This window comes from Panthera leo, chromosome F2 (assembly GCF_018350215.1).
Source record: "Panthera leo isolate Ple1 chromosome F2, P.leo_Ple1_pat1.1, whole genome shotgun sequence".
Taxonomy (NCBI): domain Eukaryota; kingdom Metazoa; phylum Chordata; class Mammalia; order Carnivora; family Felidae; genus Panthera; species Panthera leo.
In genome coordinates this window covers 10,382,699-10,402,806 of record NC_056695.1, presented here as the reverse complement: position 1 = coordinate 10,402,806, position 20,108 = coordinate 10,382,699, and the positions used below count along the sequence as shown (strand labels likewise).

The 20,108-nt window shown below is 45.3% G+C and overlaps 2 protein-coding genes across 5 annotated transcripts in view; one reads left to right on the top strand and one right to left on the bottom strand.

The window, feature by feature from the left end:
* The window catches only part of NSMAF (neutral sphingomyelinase activation associated factor), a 60,277-nt gene extending 42,502 nt beyond the window's left edge, over window positions 1-17,775 (top strand). For all 3 annotated transcript variants that reach the window (XM_042924153.1, XM_042924154.1, XM_042924155.1), the window contains 18 exons: window positions 1,297-1,376; window positions 1,925-2,015; window positions 2,111-2,174; window positions 3,137-3,188; window positions 3,306-3,426; window positions 3,829-3,960; window positions 4,731-4,773; window positions 5,321-5,484; window positions 6,978-7,086; window positions 8,432-8,490; window positions 10,988-11,055; window positions 11,875-11,942; window positions 12,352-12,475; window positions 13,950-14,033; window positions 15,194-15,344; window positions 15,759-15,861; window positions 16,010-16,119; window positions 17,113-17,775. In XM_042924153.1, coding sequence (XP_042780087.1) covers window positions 1,297-1,376; window positions 1,925-2,015; window positions 2,111-2,174; window positions 3,137-3,188; window positions 3,306-3,426; window positions 3,829-3,960; window positions 4,731-4,773; window positions 5,321-5,484; window positions 6,978-7,086; window positions 8,432-8,490; window positions 10,988-11,055; window positions 11,875-11,942; window positions 12,352-12,475; window positions 13,950-14,033; window positions 15,194-15,344; window positions 15,759-15,861; window positions 16,010-16,119; window positions 17,113-17,207 — 1,718 coding nt within the window. In that variant the 3' untranslated portion in view covers window positions 17,208-17,775. The remainder of the gene's footprint in view (window positions 1-1,296; window positions 1,377-1,924; window positions 2,016-2,110; window positions 2,175-3,136; window positions 3,189-3,305; window positions 3,427-3,828; window positions 3,961-4,730; window positions 4,774-5,320; window positions 5,485-6,977; window positions 7,087-8,431; window positions 8,491-10,987; window positions 11,056-11,874; window positions 11,943-12,351; window positions 12,476-13,949; window positions 14,034-15,193; window positions 15,345-15,758; window positions 15,862-16,009; window positions 16,120-17,112) is intronic.
* Window positions 17,776-18,699: 924 nt separating this feature from the next.
* The window catches only part of LOC122211074 (syndecan binding protein), a 34,157-nt gene continuing 32,748 nt past the window's right edge, over window positions 18,700-20,108 (bottom strand). For both annotated transcript variants that reach the window (XM_042924156.1, XM_042924157.1), the window contains exon 9: window positions 18,700-19,567. In XM_042924156.1, the coding sequence (XP_042780090.1) occupies window positions 19,513-19,567 (55 nt within the window). In that variant the 3' untranslated portion in view covers window positions 18,700-19,512. The remainder of the gene's footprint in view (window positions 19,568-20,108) is intronic.

Here is a 20,108-nt window from a genome sequence, read left to right as displayed (position 1 = left end):
ATTTTTTGTTTTTTGGTTTTTTGTTTTTTTTTTTTTTACTGAAGGTTGCTAATGTCCATTCTGAGACACTGGATAAGTGTTCCATAAATTATATATGGGTTTCATAGGTGTTTTCTCCACTATCTCAATTTTTTTAGTCCTAACAAAAGCCCCGCCCCCCCCGCCATACTTCCGGAAAGACCTGCCCAGAAAGTAGGCGGACGATTTGAAGCCAGTTACCAGCATTACCTCTAATTACCACGTTAGAAATACTTACGTTTTTCACTTTGAAAATTTGTTCCAGGTTGTCATAGACTTTTAAAATTCACGCTCAAAAATGAGATTGCGAAAAGTAATAATTATTCATTCCAGAACATGTAGAAAATACTGAGATGTTTAAAGAAGGAAATAAAAACCATCAATAATTACATAAATGAGTGGCAACCATTTTAACTTTGTGTATTTATCTCTCAAATTACTTCTAACAAAAATGTGATTCTATTATAATTTTATTTTCTAGTATTTCCAAATAACGTACTGTGGGCAGTAAATTCTTTCTGACAGTTGACTGATTGAACCCTCACACTTGAAGGAAATAACAGATTTTCTAAGAACGAGAATTTATTTCTCTGCTAATATTCAGTCCCCAATTCTCAAATTGTGCTATAATAGAAAAATAAGAAAAATAAGGTTGACTATAATTCAAACTTAAACCGTAAATCTTGTAGAAGAATACTAGCTTTTAAAATGTGTTTATTTTTGTTGTTTTCCTTGGAATATAGTGTTTTGTTTTGTTTTTTTAATTTGTAGTTCTTTTTTTAAAAAATCAATATTCAGGGCATTTTCAATTAGAGATGCTACTCTTTTTTTTTTAATGTTTATTGAGAAAGAGAGTCACATGCGTTGGTGCACATGGGGGAGGGGTGGGGGGAGGGGGAGGGGTACAGAATCCTAAGCAGGCTCCAGGCCCCAGCTGTCAGCACAGAGTCCAACATGGGTCTCACACTCACGAACCGGGAGAGAATGACCTGAGCTGAAGTCGGACACTTAACCGACTGAGCCACCCAGGCGCCTCTAGAGATGCTACTCTTGAGTGACTGTTGCTAACTTAAAGCTCAGGCTGCAACCGTTACAGCTGCATAAGTAACTATCAGAAACACTAGAATTCTAATGGGTCTGTCTCAGGTTTTTCAAAAACTATTTGTGGAAATAAATGTGTGCATGTGTATCTGTTGTGTGGGAAGTGAGGTTCTTAAGTATAAGCTTGTTTGCTTTATTTTAAATAATTCATTTTTTAAAATGTATTTATTTTTACAGATTTGTCCAATCCGGGAACGTTCCGGGATCTCAGCAGGCCGGTAGGGGCTCTAAACAAGGAACGGCTGGAAAGACTTCTGGTATGTGGGTTCGGGGATACCCGGCTTCTAAACAACTCCACGAGCCATGGCCTCTGTGTCCATAGTAACGGAAACTCATTTCTCCAAGACTTAGATGAGGACTATGCCGAGTGACCAGAGGATCTACGTCATATTTCTTCTTACTATCCTCTCTGCCCGCTGCCTTCCCCCATGGGTTTCGCTGCTCACCCGCCATTTGCATCTTTGGCCTACAATTCAGGAAGTAGGAGTTTACTGATCACTAGTTGACTGATTTATTTTCATGAAGGTGCTCTGGTAAATTGCTCAAGAGATGCATAAAATCCATTCTATTCAATCCAGCCCAGCATTGTTCCCACTGAGCCAAGAAAAGCAAAATACTTATCACAGGAATACTGTGTGTGTGCAGTTTTATTTTCTATTCCTTTTTTTTTCCTTCCTTCTATTCCTATTTAAGAGAGAAATTAGGGGATATAATGTATCCATGCCACGAGCTGAGGCTTTTACTACTTGGGTCAGTTGTTACTTTCAGGCCAGCACTTAGCAGGATCTTTTTCCGTGTGTTGTAGAGCCGCTACCAGGAAATGCCAGAGCCAAAGTTCATGTACGGCAGTCACTACTCTTCTCCGGGCTACGTGCTGTTTTACCTAGTTAGGATCGGTAAGGTTCTTTACCCTCGCTCCCAAATGCGGTGTTATTTCACGTGGCGTCTTCGGTGACTCGGTGGTCTCACTTTACTCTGATCTCCCCTCTAGCACCGGAGTACATGCTGTGCCTGCAGAACGGAAGGTTTGATAATGCAGACAGAATGTTCAACAGGTTTGGCCTAATGCTTCCCTTACCGTGTTTTAAACCCTCTAGTTACAAACGTGCAATGTGTTTGCTTCCAAAAACTGGATACCAAAATGTCAAGAGATGTAAAGAATCACTGATTGGTATATCTTTTCCATTCAGGCTTTTTCTAGTCGTGGGTGTGGGTGGGTGTGTGTGTGTGTGTGTGTGTGTGTGTGTGTGTGTAAGTAACTGTAAGAACTTCTTTTAAATACAGCTTTTGTCCTGCCTGTTGCAGCCTCGTATTAGATGTTGAAGTTTTCCATATTTCCATATTATTACATGTTCTTCAAAACAGTGCTTTTTTAAAATTCCCATATCATATCCTGATGCGTGCCATAATTTAAGTATTTTAGCAGTTTTTCTATTGTTGGACATCTAGACAATTTCTGACATTTTGCTATTCTAAATAATACTATTGAATATAATTCCCTTTGAGCATTTAACTTCTTTATTGTAAAGGTAATATTTCCTTGCAAAAAAAATCAGAAAATATGAAGAAGAAAATTAAGTTCACTTGGCCTCCCACCATGCTGAGATAATATTCATTGTTAATCTTTTCATCTGTGCCTCTCCGATCATTTTTTAAACTGTACGCTTGTTTATTTATAATTCCTTTTTGAAACGAGCTATTACAACGGCTGTGCTAGGTTTTCCGTGTCTAAGCACCGGCCGCTGTGTGTGCGGAGGCTCCCGGCAAGGACTTGGAGACACCCCATCTGGGTCTGTGTCCTTCCCCCGTGTCCCTCCCTGCATGAGCTCAGGGAGGTGTCTCTTCTGTAAAAGGGGATCCTCATACAAATGTTGAGAATTGTGAGTTAGAGAAGTGAGTCACTGCAGGTAAAGCGTAGACCAACACCTAGCTGCATAGACTGCGATGCGGTTGCTGTTTCACTCACCTGAGCGTTCAGATCAGTTGATTTTTTTTTTTTTTTTTTTTTTGTATTTAGTATTGCAGAAACTTGGAAAAACTGTTTGGATGGTGCCACAGACTTTAAAGAGGTAAGCGGTTATTAAAGCTAATGATCCACTGGGCTTGTGGTTTCCAACTGCTTGAAAAAATATTCGTTGCTCTTCCTTTCCTTTTTTTTTTTCTTTTTCTTCCCCTGACACTTTCAGTTGATTCCAGAATTCTATGGTGATGATGTCAGCTTTTTAGTTAACAGTCTGAAGTTGGATCTGGGCAAGAGACAAGGAGGGCAGATGGTGGATGACGTTGAACTTCCGCCCTGGGCACGGAGTGAGTACCGCCGTGCAAGTACTGAATTACAACAGTTCCTCACCCGGCAGTGCCATTGGAGTACTATTATGTATAGTTGCCTGGGTGGTTTTAAATGACGGTGTAATTTTCTATGTAAATGAGGCAATACCAGTCCTATTCCAAATCAGAAATGGTCTGTGAGTCTAAGATGCAAAAACATTGATAGGTATTTGAAAGACCTAAATGTTGTGAACGTGACTTTTGCCACCCCCCGCTTCCCACCAAACTTTATATTTTATGTGATGGGGGGCGGGGGGGGGGGAACCTCATTAAGAAATATGTACCTCTTGCCTCTCCTAGAAGCTCTGTCTGCATACGGGCAGACAAGAAATGGGAGAAAACAAATGAAGACTGATGTTTTGATCAAGTCTAATCTAATAGGTCCCGAGGACTTTCTCCAGAAGAGCAAAGAGGCGTTGGAAAGCGGTTACGTGTCAGAACACCTTCATGAGTGGATCGATCTAATATTTGGCTACAAGCAAAAAGGCACCGATGCTGTTGGGGCCCATAATGGTACGTGATAGCCTCGGAAAGTTCCTATAGCCTTTGATAAAAGCGAAAGCAAACCCAAAATAAAAAATAAAATAAAAAAAGAAGAGGAAGAAAGAAAAACTGAGGCATTGGTGCGGCAGAAGCATCTGACACCCGCCTCTGGGATCAGACTGAGCCACAGAGGGGGAAGGACTTTTGCCTTAAGAACATCAACTTTACCGTGATCCCGAGAAGTGTTTTTCTACAGCCTTCCAGTTTTAGCATGTACTCTCCATCCCACCCAATAATCTCAAGTGAAACTCAGTCAGGATAGACTAGGAGAGCACGCTCCGTTCCTATGAAGGGCCCCAGAGTGTCTTATTAATTGAGCAGAAAGACAGACGCGGGCAGAATTCCACCTCCTCCTCAGTCTGGTTCTTACCGCCTCCAGGTTTCCGGTGTCACTCATGAGGGTGGCTGAGCTGAAAGTTCGGGGCAGTGCGGGGTGATTTGTGCTGCCCCGGGGCGGGGGATGGGGGTGGGGGCCTGAAGTGCTGGTGGGGAAACACCCGGAGATAACAGACTGTCTGAGCTGCCGATGAGATTTTTGCTCTGCGAGAGATAATAGCCCAAGTTGATATTTATTGCCGTTGGATATTATTAGTCATTTTTGCAAAGTGACCGTCAATTTCTTTGAATAAAAATTTAAAGCTGTTGAGTTTAAAAAAAAAAAAAAAAAACAGAACTCTGTACAGCGTGTATATTATCTAAACATGACCTCTTTCAATAGTGTTTTTCATCTCCTTTTTCAGTATTTCATCCGCTGACCTACGAAGGAGGTGTAGACTTGAACAGGTATTTGTATGTCTGTAAGGAGTTTCTACTTAAGTTACAAAATACCTCTTTATCGGGGCACCCGGGTGGCTCAGTCGGTTGAGCGCCTGACTTGATTTCGGCTCAGGTCACGATCCCAGGATCGTGGAAGGAAGCCCCGTGTTGGGCTCTGTGCTCAGCATGGAGCCTGCTTAAGGTTCTCAATCTCTGTCTCTTTCTCTCTTGCCCCCCTTCCCTTTCTCCCCCACTTGTACTCTGTGTCTCTCTAAAATAAAAAAACAAGTACTTCTTTAAATGATTACTGCAGCTCTGTGAATAATAATACTAAGGTACGGAAATTTCACAATGAATAGTATCTTGCATTCACCACTAGGTACATTCCGGAGCCTCAGAAAATGATCGAACAACCTGTAATGAGGCTTCAGCAGTCCCGGCACATAGCTGTTGCTCAACAGCAGCTATGTGAGGGTTAACCTCTCGTGTTGACCTGCATCATTTGACGTTTATGCTTTCAAGAAACTAACTGGAACCTCGAGGTTCACTGCATTATTTGTGTTCTGTCCTAAAGCATCGAGGACCCTGACGAGAAAGTGGCCATGCTAACCCAAATCTTGGAATTTGGGCAGACGCCAAAACAGCTCTTTGTGACGCCCCATCCTCGACGGATCACCCCAAAGTGTAGAAGTTTCTCCCAGACCTGCGGTCATAATGCTCCCCTAGCAGATTCTCCAGGTACGTTTTGTAAAGGGAATAAACGCGAGCACCTTGTGTTGCTCTTTTCTGACGAAGATGTTCCGGAAGATTCTGAAGCGTAGCTGAAGTGGGAGCCGTCGCGTTCCCTGGAGGTGGGTGTGTTCGGCCATCTTACTGCAGTTCAGCCGAGAAACGACTCTGACAAGGCTGGTTTTGTCGCCGTTTTGTGTTTGACTACTGACTTCAGAGAAAACCAAGTTACTTTTATTTTCTGGTAGCGTTACTCACGTCACATGAGACTTGGCAGTACTCTGTTAGCATTCTGCTTCTCTTTCTTCTCTGTGGGTTTCCACGCTGCCGTTCGGTCCTTAGCCGCTCACACGTCCGCGTGGACGCGTCCTGGCCCTGCCGCTTCACCCGGCTCCTCCCGGCTCTGTCCCAGAAAGGACTTCCTCCGTCCCGAGTTCTCCTCCTCCTTCCCCACACACAGGTCTTGAGTTCCAGGTGCTTTATTTTCTTTACTGGATTCTTTTTCCTTATTCAGTCATTTGACAGACATTTCCGGAGTCTCTCTCGTGTGCCAGGCATGTGCTACGTGCTCAAACTGAACTCGACCCTGCCTGTTCTCACATCTAGTGTTTGGAAAAGGAGGAAAGAATACTCCCCTTTATCCCGTTATCCATGTTGTACATGGCACGTAGGACAGCCTCAAACCCACCGGCTCCCAGAAGGAGTCTGACAGGACGTGGAACATGGGGAGCACAGTCACGTGATTTCTCCTCCTCCGCGCTTGTGCGTCTGTTCCGGGCACACACACAGCTTCGGGCTTGTGCACACACAGCTGCGTGCTGCCTCCGGCGTGGAGGCGTGGCTCGCAGGGGCCCTTGAGCCAGGGCTGGCTGGGAGTTCTCGGAGAGGTCATGTCCCGCGGGGTTAAGTCATAGAGACCATAGGACTGTCTTGTGATGCCTCTTAAACCTGTGCCCTGTTTAGTCAGCAGGCTCATACCACTGTCTTGTGATGATTTGAAAGGGTAATTGTGCCAGCCGCTCATAAAACAGGAGGGATGGCCTCGCTGGTCCCGTCCGGGGGCACTCGTAGCTCTGATCGTATCTCTGCTCTCTCTCCCCCTCAAAACCAAAAGGACAACGCAGCATTTTTCGGAAACGGGTTTTTGCAAGATTACTGACAAGGAAGTAGTTACTCAGTCTGTTTCCTGAGGTTCCTAAGCTAGGGGCGAGTGAAAACTTTGCAGACGCTGATAAGAGTCTAAAATGACTTCAGTTACCGCGTAGGTACTTTTCAGTCTTTCCCCACAGGATTTTTATCTTACTTAGATTACACATTTTATCATTTTCCCTTGCCCGGCATGGAGCCGCCTAGCAGGTACATTTCAAAGCAGTTCTATTTCAGTGGGGCATTTTGTTTCCTTGGTCGTTTGATTTTAATAGAAAATACGGTCATTCTGGTATTGGTTGCCTGGGTTGCACGTTAGTAATCGGGTTGACTCACTTAGCAACAATTCAATGTAGTCTCTCCAGGTGAAGAGTCTTTTGAGGACCTGACCGAAGAGAGCAAAACACTGGCCTGGAATAACATCACCAAACTGCAGTTACACGAGCGATACAAAATCCACAAAGAGTAAGAGTGTCTCTGTGCCATCATGGCAGAGGTCGGGGTCTTGGCTTGGGGCCCCCGGTTTTACGTGGAGTCAAGGGGGTGGAAATTCTGTTTCAGTGCTGTCTTGATCGGTTTTTATCCCCCGAAATGTCTGTAGTGATCAGCCATCTGAGGTCAGTGTGGCAAGGGAAACAAAGTTTGGCACAAAATGAATTTATGTCAGCATCCCATGCTGTCCTTTGTACCCCTGGTCTCTCCAGAGCACAGGATGGGGTCTGCAGTCAGCAGCTAGATTTGTGCCTCTCACGCTGGGGTGCACGGCCCCTCTCGGCTTTGATGGTGTGGAGCCGTGGCAGAAGCACAGTGTATCCTCCCCGGGTGTTGAATTTTACGGATATCGTAGGGGAGAATGTGTCTTTGTAAAAAAATTACAACAAACGTGTGTATTGAGAGAGAGAGAGAGATTAAAGTGCTAAGTTCGACAGGAGTTTTCAAAATAGCACCTATCCTTTCAAAAAATGCGGGCCTGCTGTCAGACCCAGAGGGGTTTCGGGCGTTCAGACTTCTGCCGTCAGGTCATTCACGCACTGTGCTGGAAAGGCTTGAGAAGCACTGACGTCCCCTCAGCCATCCTGTCACAGATAAGAAAACGCCAGCTCAGGGGTGAGGCCCGTTGTCCTGTCCCACGGACACGGACGTCCCCTCCGACGTGCTGGTGCCACAGACACCGTTGGTCATGGGTGGAACTGAATGTGCCACCTACTTGAGACAAGTGGCTTCCTATCAGAGCACAGCCTCCTGAAAAGAAAGCGTCCTGCCTTCCTCATTACAACAGAGGCTTTCCCTTGTCTCAACTTCTCCACGTGACGCACAGAAAGAGGCCTTATCATCCAAGGCAGTGAATACGCAAAGGGTCCTTTAGGAGGAGATGGCGGAACCAGACAAGGGTGTCATCGTGAACAGATGCTAGGTAAATTCGACTCCGCCACGGAGCGAGCGAGCGAGCGTGAAGAAGAGAGGGGTTCGGTAATGTTGGGAGATGGCCCAGGAGAGTGGAACGGAAGGAGAGGCATCCCAGTTTTCCGGCTGTCAGGACGGTGTGCGACTCGGAATGTGGCAGCCAGGGAAGCCGGGAGTGGGGATGATTTCTAGCCACGGGCGTCGCCCAGACGAGATGAGGAGCTCCCCGGCGATGATCTGGCGGTGACCTGGCGGTGGCGGGTGTCACGGGGCGGGGGGACGGATCCGGCAGACGGATGTGACGAGGGGAATCCCAGGAGCTTGGAGAGAGGAAATCGGAGACTCGGAAGAGACTCGCGTCTGGCACACGGTCGATGGTGATTTATCAGAGTCTGTTTTTACACAGGGCGGTTACTGGAATCGCAGTGTCTGGCAACGGCTCCTCCGTCTTCACCACCTCGCAAGGTATGTCCCCTGCCCGAAAGGTGGTTCGCCTGGAAGCGCGAAGCGTCCAAGTCGCGAAGTCTGTTAACTCTCGGTCAGGGGCTCGCACTTGAGTGTGCTGCCTCCCCACAACGTGAATTTTGAGCAGCTGTGGCGTTTAGCACGCAGCTTCCTCGTGGTTTGCCGGAAACGATCACGCAAGTGCCTTTCTGTTGCTGACAAGGTTTCCCGAAACTTAAGGGACAGAAAGCGCTTGTTTCCCACCTGCTTGCGCGGTGGGGCCCTTTCTGCCTCGGGGCTGGCTGAGGTCCCCAGCCCGGGGCCCGGCAGGGTGCCGCAGTGTCCAGCAGAGGGCGTCCCCGGGCGCGGAGCGTGAAGGGGCGCATTCGCCGCTCAGGTTTTCGTTCTTGTCCGCTGGTATATATTTCAGGGAGTTTGATGTCGATTTCAGCTGGAAACCCCGTTCATACACTGTTAATGTTCTTATGCGTTATCGAAGTATGTCTTCGCTGTCCTGCTTGTGTTTTACAGCTTGCTCTGACAGAGTTAGTAGCTGGCTGTTTTTTGAGGGTACTTCTTCTTTAGCGTTTTTCAGAGGAAATCCTGTTTTTTGTCGCCGGAGGTCAGCAATGGTGCTAACCAGACACCTCCAGATAAACGAGAGTTGCTACGCTCCGGTTCTGCAATTGTGGTTTACTGTCTGTAGCACGTCGTTCCTTTCCCTTCCCAGTACAGTCTCCGGTTTCATGAAACGGAATTTTCCACAAAGTCTAGAAAACGATTCTACTGTAGGGGCGCCCGGGTGGCTCAGTCGGTTGAGTGTCCACCTCTTGATTTTGGCTCAGGTCGTGACCCTGGGGTCGTGGGCTGGAGCCCCAAGTGGGCCTCCACACTGAGCATGGAGCCTGCTTAATAGTGTCTCTCTCTCTCTCTCTCTCTTCCTCTGTCCCTCTCCCCCACTCACACGCTCGCTCTAAAATAGAATAGAAATAAATTTAAAAACATAAAGTGATCGTACTGTAGACCAAAGGGAGTTAACATGCAGGACACGCACCGGGCCCTGTTGGGGTCACGGAGGTGTTGCTCCGGTAGAAGGAAGCCATCCGTGTTTTGCCAGGATCCTGCCCGCTGAATGTGCCAGCATTATAACACAAGACAAATGCTTCAATCAGAGCCTGTGTTCTTAGCCGGATTTGTCTGACATGGTCTGTTAAATCCTTTAGTCCATTGTACTTGTATGACCTTGTAAAACCCTGAGTCTTAGGAGTGTCAAGGCTTTGCACCTCCGAGGCTTTTATTAAGCATTGTATTGCTTCTTTGTGAATTTGACAAATAAAGGAGAAAGAGGGTTCTTTTAAGTCAGAAGCTTTGGTTTTTTTCTGGTTTCTTTCTTCTGTTGATAAAACTTGTATTACTGATTTATACATATCGAGATCACCACCCCAAAGTGACCTTGCTTCCTCCCGTACGTGGTAGATGCGTTTAGTGACGTGAGCATTCGGCGGGGACCCATCACCTGTGAGCCTGGCTCTTACAGCCGCCTTTGACAGGATCCCCCCCAGCATACGCAGGGAACCTTTGGTTTTGAGAACAGCATCCTTGTCCCCCAGGCTGGCTTATGGCTTTCTATAGGATGCCCCAAATTAGTGAGCTTTCGTAGACCCTGGGGTGAATACTCAAAAATGCCCAATAGGAGGGGCATTCTTTAGAATCACAAGCACTGTTGGAAAGAGTCTCAGAAGTAATTGTGCCCCACAGGGTGAAGTTCAGGTAATGTGCTCACTCTTCGGGCTTTGTTTCCAAGCTAATCCTGGAGAATTTTCAGTTTTACGAAGTCTCCGGGCTCGTGTGTGTTGGTGTTGCAAAAATTAGGTTGAGAGATTACCTTTTACTATACAGAAGAAATTGCCTAAAACTCATTCGGGCCTTTTATTTATCGTGTTATACGTTTACAGATTAGGAAATGAGTCGTTACATGTTTCAAATATGGGGCGTTTGGAGCTCATTGTAAGTTTTGTGAATCTTGGTTTTTAAAGAAATTGTTTTGCTACACCTTTGTTTGTTAGGCAAGGACATTATAATCCCTACTTTATTATCCTTTAGAAAGTCGAGTGGTTCTTCCATAAACGCTAATTCAAGGGTATCACACCCTAACTGGGCTGTTTAAAAAGAAAAAAAAAAACAGATATTGGCAAGATTTTTGTTTTCATTAATTCAAAATTGCTGCTTTACTTCTCTTTAACTTTTAACTCCTGTCAGTGACTGGGCCAGCTCTGTGTTCAGCCATGCTGAAATGTCAGCAGTGTGCTGGGCCCGTACTGGTATGTTAACTTCCTCGTCCAGGAGTTACAGGTCGCCAGTGCTGTTGCCCAGATGGGCCGCAGATCAGCCCCCCACCTGCCACCCAGCTCTCCGTAAGAGTGTGCCACTGCCTGCTGGCCTCTGGCTGTTCTTTGTCCTCTGTAAGGGAGGGTCAGGAAATCTTTCTCACATGTCTGCCTTCTCGTTATTAAATTAGATTCCACCCTGAAGATGTTTTCTAAGGAATCCAAAATGCTACAAAGAAGTATATCCTTTTCAAATATGGTGAGTTCATTTTACTTTTAAGTCAGCGTCACCATGGAAATTCACGTAGCACTTTGTTTTCAACACACGTATAATGGCATTTCATTTCTCCCCCAGACAATTGGGTTTATTCCTGTGTAGGTGTGCACAGAATGCCCGAGTTAGATTAGTTCTAAGTTCAATTTCAACTTTTTTCAGGGTACCTCTTTCTCATAATACCGTGTTTTCGTTTGTAGCCTAGAAAATTTGAAGTACTACTCAGTAGAATTCTCTACTTAATAAATCTGTGCTTTTCTGGAACTATCTAACTAAATGTTTCTGTAGTTTATAAATAACTTGTGTTTCTGAGTTGATAGGACACCTAATACTAGAAAACCAGTTCTTCTGAAAAAGACACACTTTATTATTCATGTAAACCATCCGAAAGGTTTTGAAATTCCCTAAAGAATTTTTGAAGTCCTCCCTACACATGGGAAGTGTATGATCCAGAGAGGATTCTTGAGGATAAATAAAGCCCCCACCTCTGCCCACCCCACGATTCACCTGTGTTAGGATTTTCTCTAGCCCAGGGCCACGAGAGCCATCCGGAGCCCCTGAAAATCCTCAGGCTAGACCCGTGTGCACTGCACACACTTTGACCTCCTTTCTTACGTTTGGGAGGAAACTAAGCCTCTGGAATTGGCCGATTGAAAAAAAAAAAAACTCCCTGAATATGAGGAAGGCCAAAATAAGCAGAATGTGAGCATTAATTTGGCAGGGGAGGGCTGCCAAGATAATTTCACCATGTTCGGGATCTGCTGATTATCGTAAACCATTAATGTCAAACCATTTGTATTTCAGGCTTTATCATCTTGTTTGCTTTTGCCAGGAGACGCCACGGTCATCAGTTCTTCGTGGGACAACAATGTGTATGTATCTGCGCGGGCTGCTCGTGTAATCCCTCGCGTGGCCCCGCTGTCTTTGCGGATGAAAGGCAGGAAGGGCCAGGTCTTCCGCTGGGGAGACATACTACAGAAGGGTAGTGCTGATGGCTTTGACTCTGCATTTGAATCTAATAAGTTCTCCAACTGGACTCTGTTTTCCTTTGTGTGTTAAATGGAGGTGAAAACACAGATGAGCCAGACCTGGAGATTTCTAGCTTTAAATTCAGATTTTGAGTATTTTGGCCTGATAACAGGAGAACAAGTAAATTTGTCATTCTAGTGGGCCTGAGTAAGTAGAGAACTAAAACGATAGAATATTCCTTGAATATGTGTTTAAGGGTCTTAAAATTAAGCTGGAATGCTTTTTAATAGTTCTCATTATCTTGTCTGTTAGCTATTTTTATTCTATAGCATTTGGAAGACGCCAGGACACGTTAATGGGACACGACGATGCCGTTAGTAAGATCTGTTGGCATGACAACCGGCTGTATTCCGCATCGTGGGACTCCACAGTGAAGGTTTGCATAGAATTTCTAGCTTAAAATGTTAGGATAATACAAGTATTATAAACCATTCCGCTGTCTGTTCATGTGTTCAGTCACTTCACTATTTTTCACGAAGTGTATAAGTGATATATAAAGATCCTGTATGTTAATGCCTTTTTTTTTTTTTTAATATTAATTTATGTTTGAGGGAGAGAGAGCGCAAGCATGAGCAGGGGACGGGTAGAGAGAGGGGAGACTGAGGATCCAAAGAGGGCTCTGCGCTGCCAGCAGAGAGCCCAACGCAGGGCTTGAACTCACGAACTGTGAGATCATGACCTGTGCCCAAGTCGGAAGCTGGATGGACTGAGCCACCCAGGCGCCCCTGCCTGTGTGTGTTTAATGTGTGCACCTCTTAATAGGAAGTCTTCATGACTTTTGTACTGTGCGCTCAACCAGGGGGTTAAATGAGGTGGAACAGTTGGACCCCTGAATCACACAGGTCGGAACTGCTCAGGTCCACTTATATGTAGATTTTTGTTGGTAAATTCATACACTACTGTAAATCTATTTTATGATTTTCTTACCATTTTATGTTCTGTAGCTGATTGTAAGATTACAGTCTATAATACATATAAGATGCAGACTAGGTTAGCTGTTTATGTTGTAAGACTTCCAGTCCACAGTATGCGATCAGTACAGTAGTTAAGTTTGGGGAGAGTCAAAGTTATAAGTAGATTTTCAAGTGCATGGCGTGGCGGGGGGGAGGGTAGGGGTGGTCAGAGCCCTAACCCCTGCATTGTTCAAGGGCCAACTGTATGCAGTAGGAGTCCTCTTATCTCACAGTTGGAACTAGCAGTTAATCAAAAAACATCAAGCTGAAGTGGGGAATCATGAAAAGAGAATGCATTCGACTTAAAGTTAGAACATACAAACGCACACGCCTTCACCGTTCTGTCGACGTGGGGCATCCATGGCCTCCGCTTTGGAATCCTGCCCAACTGTCTGGCAGAGACCACACCAGCGTTCACCATCCTCAGTTTCCAATTTGCATTTATGTAAAAAGCAAGCAGGAACCTAAAACTATTAGAATTCCTTCCGGAGTTTTTCAGGATTTCCCCCCATTCTTATAGACAAATTTTCTCGCTCGCGCCGCATTTTGGCAATTTTTTTCGGTGACTTGCCTTTTTGGGTCTTCTCGAAACGTCACCGGATGCCACGGCGCTTCTGCAGTCAGGTTTCCGTAGTTCACACGAAGACCACGACGACGACAGCAGGTGCAAAGGACAGAAACAGACACAGGTGCAGTCAACACGGGGCAAGCGCCTGTGGCAGGAACAGAAGCGTGGGCAGTGCAGGGAGGGAGCCAGAAACACTTAGTCACAGCTGTGTTTTGTTGGCAAATAGGTTAAATGGGAGTTGGTCGGTCAAGGGCGCTTTTCTTGGATGTGTTAGAAATGCTTTCGCTCTGAATGTTTGCAAATCCCTCCCGTGACACGTTCTACCCTAGGTGTGGTCCGGGGTTCCTGCAGAAACGACATGCCCCAAAAGACACCGGTTTGACATGCTGGCCGAGCTGGAACACGACGTCAGTGTGAGTACCAGCAAAGACACGCCTGAGTCCGAGGGAGGGTGGGCTGTTCTTGGTCTTACCTGTGTTTTCATTTTTTTGCTTCATTTATTTCGCTTATGGGAGGAGAGCACGGGCTCTCCGTTCTTTTGACTCGACTCTTTGGGTTTCCAAGTCTACTTTGCTTTTTTTTCTCCGATTTGCTGTTTCTCTGAGAATCAGCTACCGTCCAGTCCAATTTCTGAGCATGACAATGAATATTTAGATCCCCTCGAACTATTTGGGGCAAGAAAGTATGCCCCATCATCTCTCATGTTTTCCGGCACATTAGTAGAAGGGACTGTCTAGCGTGACACCCTCCAACAGCCAAGAACGTAAACCTGGTGTTGGGTGGCCCGGGCACACATGACCTGGGGCAGAACCAGAGCTCGCACTTGGTTCCCCTCGCTCGTTCCACAACCAGTGGGTCGCACAGCTGCTCCTCCCACTGGAGCTCACGGTACTCTTTTCTCTGAGATGGTGACCTGAAACCTGATTTGCGTGGTCGACAGACGAGCTAAGGTTCAGAAATATTTACGGAGTATGTAATTCCAGGCGGGCACGCAAATATAACCCGAGAGATCCCCATTTCTCCGAAATCCCTCAAATAACATGGATCACCTGTGCCTCAGTTTGGTACCTCGTTACAATTTGTAATTCACAGAGTTATTCAGAAACTGTTGATTTTAGGCTATTAAAAAGAATTTCTTTTAACATTTTTTGAGACAGAGAGTGTGAGTGGGAAAGGGACAGAGAGAGAGGGAGTCACAGATTCCGAAGCAGGCTCCAGGCCCGGAGCTGTCAGCACGGAGCCCGACAAGGGGCTCGAACTCTCAAACCACGAGATCATGACCTGAGCCGAAGTCGGCCGCTGGACCGACTGAGCCACCCGGGCGCCCCAGTTTTAAGCTCTTTTAAAACTGCATTCCGTTTACGTTGGCAATATTTCATTTTGTTCACTAGCATACGAAGAATTTCATTTTTCAGTAACTGCGTAGGCGACGTTGAAACACGTCTGCATTAGCCACATCAGTACACTGTCCGTTAGAGCTTAACCTTCATCACGTGCACATAGTCGAGTCAGCCTAGGGAAACCGTGATGACCGTAATTCTAAATGGATTACGTTATGTGTTTCCTTCCTCAGGTAGATACAATTAGCCTAAATGCCGCAGGTACGATGTTGGTCTCAGGCACCAAAGAAGGCACAGTGAGTATCTGGGACCTCACCACGGCCACCGTACTGCACCAGATCCCGTGCCATTCGGGGACCATACGTGATGCTGCTTTTAGCCCAGGTAGTTTTATCCTTTTTAATACAGAGGATACTGGGGGAATCAGAATTATTATCTTGAAATCGTAAGAATGTAAAAAGAAAAACAGGCTGCCGATAGAAGTAGTTTTGCCCGTATCCAAGGCTGCTTCGTGGCAGAATACGGGCTACTTGGGCCATTTGTACCTCCAGGAGAGCTACGGCGGACGCTGCTCTTAATTCGCCAGCTTACCAGAGGAACGGATTTATAGTGCGCGGGTGGACTCACCCCAAAGGGTCATCGGCCCAGTGTCTTAGAAACAAACATTTCCACGAGAGGAGAGTCCTTGGTTAAGTACAAGTAGCTCAGGGAAAATGCAGGCGAACGCTATGCCAGAGATGAAACGTCAGAACGCTCTAGAACACACTTCTGAAGCTGTAATTGTCTCTCGCGTTACAGACAGTCGCCACGTCCTCAGCACAGGTGCAGATGGCTGTCTAAACGTCATAGATGTGCAGACGGGAATGCTCATCTCCTCTATGACTTCAGACGAGCCCCAGAGGTACGTTCTCTTGCTCGCGTTACTAGTGGGCGAAGACGTTTACGGACAAGCTCGTGATCGTGACATTTGGGCTTGCTTTGGCCGGCGTGGATAGGGCCCTTCCTTCATGGCAAATGACCAAATGACTGTTTCTAAATCATTGTTGCAGGTGCTTCATCTGGGATGGAAATTCTGTTTTGTCTGGAAGTCAGTCTGGTGAACTGCTTGTCTGGGACCTCCTCGGAGGAAAGCTCAGTGAGAGAATACAGGGCCACGCAGGTAAGCGGTTATGCAGGTGACTTGACCTTTCTTCCTAAAATGCTGAACTCCAACCTGCTTTTCCCATCAGGAAACCTACCTTTCCCAGGCAGAAAACACCCCACTGCCCTCCACGTCGTAAACGTTCCCCACGAGCATCTTCGTTGGCCAAGTGACCCTTCGGGACTGAGATTTACGTTGACTGACTCCAAAAAGGAAGTTTTTGCATTAACTCCCACTTGGAGAATTAAAAACCATAGTAAAAGCTGCAACTTTTTTAAGTACACGCACCAAGTTTTTTAAAAACCCCAAAACAGCACAAAAGTAATTAATTTCAGTAAAAACGATCTTCCTCCCACCACTGACCCCCTTCCTCCCTGTTCTCCTTTGAGGACTTCCTTCCAGTTTGCGTCCTGGGTGTGGGTGCACCCTTACTGTTGAGACGAGGGATGTGTTGTACGTGTATGAAGTATTCTGCCCTTTTCTTCCCACCCAGTATCCCCTGGAGACTCGCTGTATGTGCTTCTATTTGCGCGGTTGCCTCCTCATCTCAAAGACTTATGGTCTTTAATTCTTCTAGTTTCTAAGGTTATAAGTATCTGCTTTTCCACTGTGACCAGGAACTTCCCCCCGACATCCTCTTCCCTCTGTCCTTTGGTGACATGGTTATCTCGTCACGTTCTAAAGTGACCTGCGTAGGTCATTCGCAGTTTACCGGCTTTAAATAACCTTCGACCCTGTCCAGTAAATGGACTTCGCAGCCTCACACCAATTCCTTACCTCTTCCTCTCGTCCGTCTCCTGTTATCGTAGGTATATACTTGCATTCTGGTGTCACTCCTAATCCTCCGTTATTTCAGCTTTCCACGTGAGCGGTTTCTCATTCCTCGCACATTCCTTGTGCCAAGCAGTTATTTTTCATTGACACACCGATTACAGGGTGAGAGTACTTAACAGCGGATCTCCGGGCCCCCTGGTCGACTTGCCACCTAACCACACGGTCTCTTTCCCTTAGGTGCTGTGACATGTATATGGATGAATGAACAGTGTAGCAGTATCATCACAGGAGGGGAAGACAGACAGATAATGTTCTGGAAATTGCAGTATTAAGTGCCTTTTCCTCTCTTGAATGTTAAGTTGAACTCTATTTAATGTATTTTAAACCAAACTTTGAAATCAACTGGTGAATGTGCAATGATGGCATTCGAAGTTTTACCACATGAGGTATCTGTGGTTTTAAACTTCCAAAATCATGGTGACTTCATTGAAAGCCATTGGTCGCCATCCTCTAAGGCGGACAAAACGTGGCGGTGGTAGGGAGAAAACATTACATCTGTAAGGCAGGTGTTCGTCCCGCGGCAGGTTTGAGTGGCAAAGAAAAGTAGCTAAGAGATACAAAACGGAGTTGGGAAAACTTTCAAAAAACGCTGAGCAGCTCAGAATTTTCCAAGAAAATGTGCAGTATTCTCTGCTACTTCCGAGTCACGCTGTTTTGTCTTCCTTACCTACGAAATTGCTGCCCATTGGGTCCTTGGGTATGTGTTTTCATGGAGTGGTTTACTTTGTATAACCTACTGTTCTCAGATTCTAAGAACCTGGGGAAGGATCAGCAATTCTTGTAACAGTAAGTTTACTGTGTACAGGACGGTTTATTTCATTATAGCTATTAAATGCTCATCTTTTCTACATTAAAAATATTTTTCTGTAATGAAAGCTGTTTTCATTTTCTTAAGTGATTTATTACCAAGGCTAGTGCCCTTTACGAACTTCAAGTATTGGTCCTTCTAGAAAACCAAACTTAGTGATGAGAATGTCCTTATATTTTTGGAACTGTCTTCAGATAGTCCAAATCCAGAGAACAAAACAAGGTAAAGTAAACGGGGAAATGTTGTTTGGTTTGCTTTTCTAAATCTCAAGGTAAGATGTTAAACAGTACTGATTTGCCTTTATGTTAAAACTCTTCTGTGATCTTTAGAAACATTGTTAGGTCTTATAGGCCGTATCACATGGGGGGAGAACCTGACCAGGGTAACAAGCGTCATTAAACATGACTCGGTCTCAGGTTTGCAAGGAGCCTCAGTGGCTTCCTGTTGCTCTGCCTGGATGTGCACGCCGGCCCTCTGGGGTTCAGAGGCGGAAGCACTTCTCCTGACAGGCGCTCCTCCTCCTCTCTCAGCACAGAGGGCTCTTCTCAGGGCCCGTGGACGTCAGCTGCTCCGGGAGAAACCCCACGGGCCTGTTTTCTAAGTCATGCGCAAGTTTGGTGAAATCCACGGACAGTTTCCAAATGATGCAATAAATAGGCTAAAAGTTAACTTTATTTATACATATTTAATTAAAATGGAATAGGCATAAACCAAAACAAAAAACAAAAAAAATGAGGGTAATGTGTCATATGCCCCTTGGTTTGTAGGGAGGGGTCAGGAAATGGAACAAATTACCTGGAAGACATCCTAAGGCCATCCCGAAGTAGCTAGGTTACATAATGTTAGAGTAAATGACAAAATTAGATACTATTCCACTTAATCTACAAATGAAAAAAGAGAGTCAAAGTTTATCCTATTTGGTATAAGAATTTTTACAGTTAATACATACTGATTCATTTCTAGGAAGTAAGGTCAGTAACTTTTGGAAGAAAGAAATTTCCATTACACAACGACTAGAAAATCTCCAATGCAACTAAGCAGCTATGCGGTAGCTCAGCATGTACCATTAACCGTTCTGGGCTAGTGTACATTTCAGTTTAATACAGAACTGCATTCTGGGTTTTAGAAAGGCAGCAATAGTTCTATTTTGGCTTTTATTCTAGATGCTTAACACAGTTAAGGCGACAGTTCAAGCATATAGAGTAAAGGTAGTTACAATTTAATGATCAACAGTCTCTTGCAACCTACACTGTATAATGCTTACACGGAATGAAACCAGTGTTCTTAATTGGTGTTGGACGCACGCACGCAGAACTAAAAAACCATCAAAAGTAATCATTCTACACGTACTATGGTAACACATTAAAAAGGCAATTATACCACAGAACTAAAGTAACGTGAGCGGCACTACTTGATATACAGGATAAAGGTGATTCGTTCTAACACAGAGCTAAGCCTGTATCAGTCATTCTAATCATAATGGCTTGTAAAAGCATTGGGTTTCCAGTAGAGAAACTACTCTATGAAAATCAGTAAATCTGTCCAAAGTTTCACATCTGTAAAACCAGGATAAGGCTACAACGATCTTGAAGTGGGACGAGATATCCGATCAAAACAGTTAAGATTCCCAGCCATAATGTAAGATAGAAAGGGCTTCATGCAGCATATGCTCTCTGGCTCCTAGAAAGCTTCATGTGCATAATATAAAGTTAAGTTGCCCGAGAAGTAAACCGGAGAAGTTCAGTGGAGTTTCCATTGTGCCATGACGTTTAAACTTCAGGAATGGTGTGATCCATCAGGCTTTTCATAATGCTTGGGGCCATCCTACGAGAGAGTTTATTAAATACGGAGGTTTGGGTTTCTTGGTTCAAAAAAGCTATCATGCTGATCCAAGAAAACTCCCACTCAAGCTTAGCACTTGGGATCCAGTGGAATTGTGGGGAGAGGGAAGGTCTTTTTCATGAGTTCTAAGAGTCTCAGGTAATCTAGTTCACAAAATACCCAGTGTGAAAGGTTGGGAAAAGTTAGATCAGATACAAGTAAGTGCTTGAATATTAATACCGGTGATGAAAACAAGGAAAATGACAACACTGCTATGAACTGGGAGGGAAAGGGCAAGGGAGACCCTATCGCTGGTTTGAGAGAACTCTGACTAGTCTCGACTCCAGCTTCCTTTTCCTTCCATCCATAAACGCAAACTTTACTAAGGTGTTATGTTTTTACTCTTTTAAATGCTATCTCCACAGGCAAGACAGAATCTGAAAAAAGGATCCAAGTTGGCTTGGTAAAAACAGCTGACAGAAGCCAGGATTCCAAAGGTTCTAGGGAAGGTAACACTGGCTGTCCCTCTTCTCTTCCCCCAAGT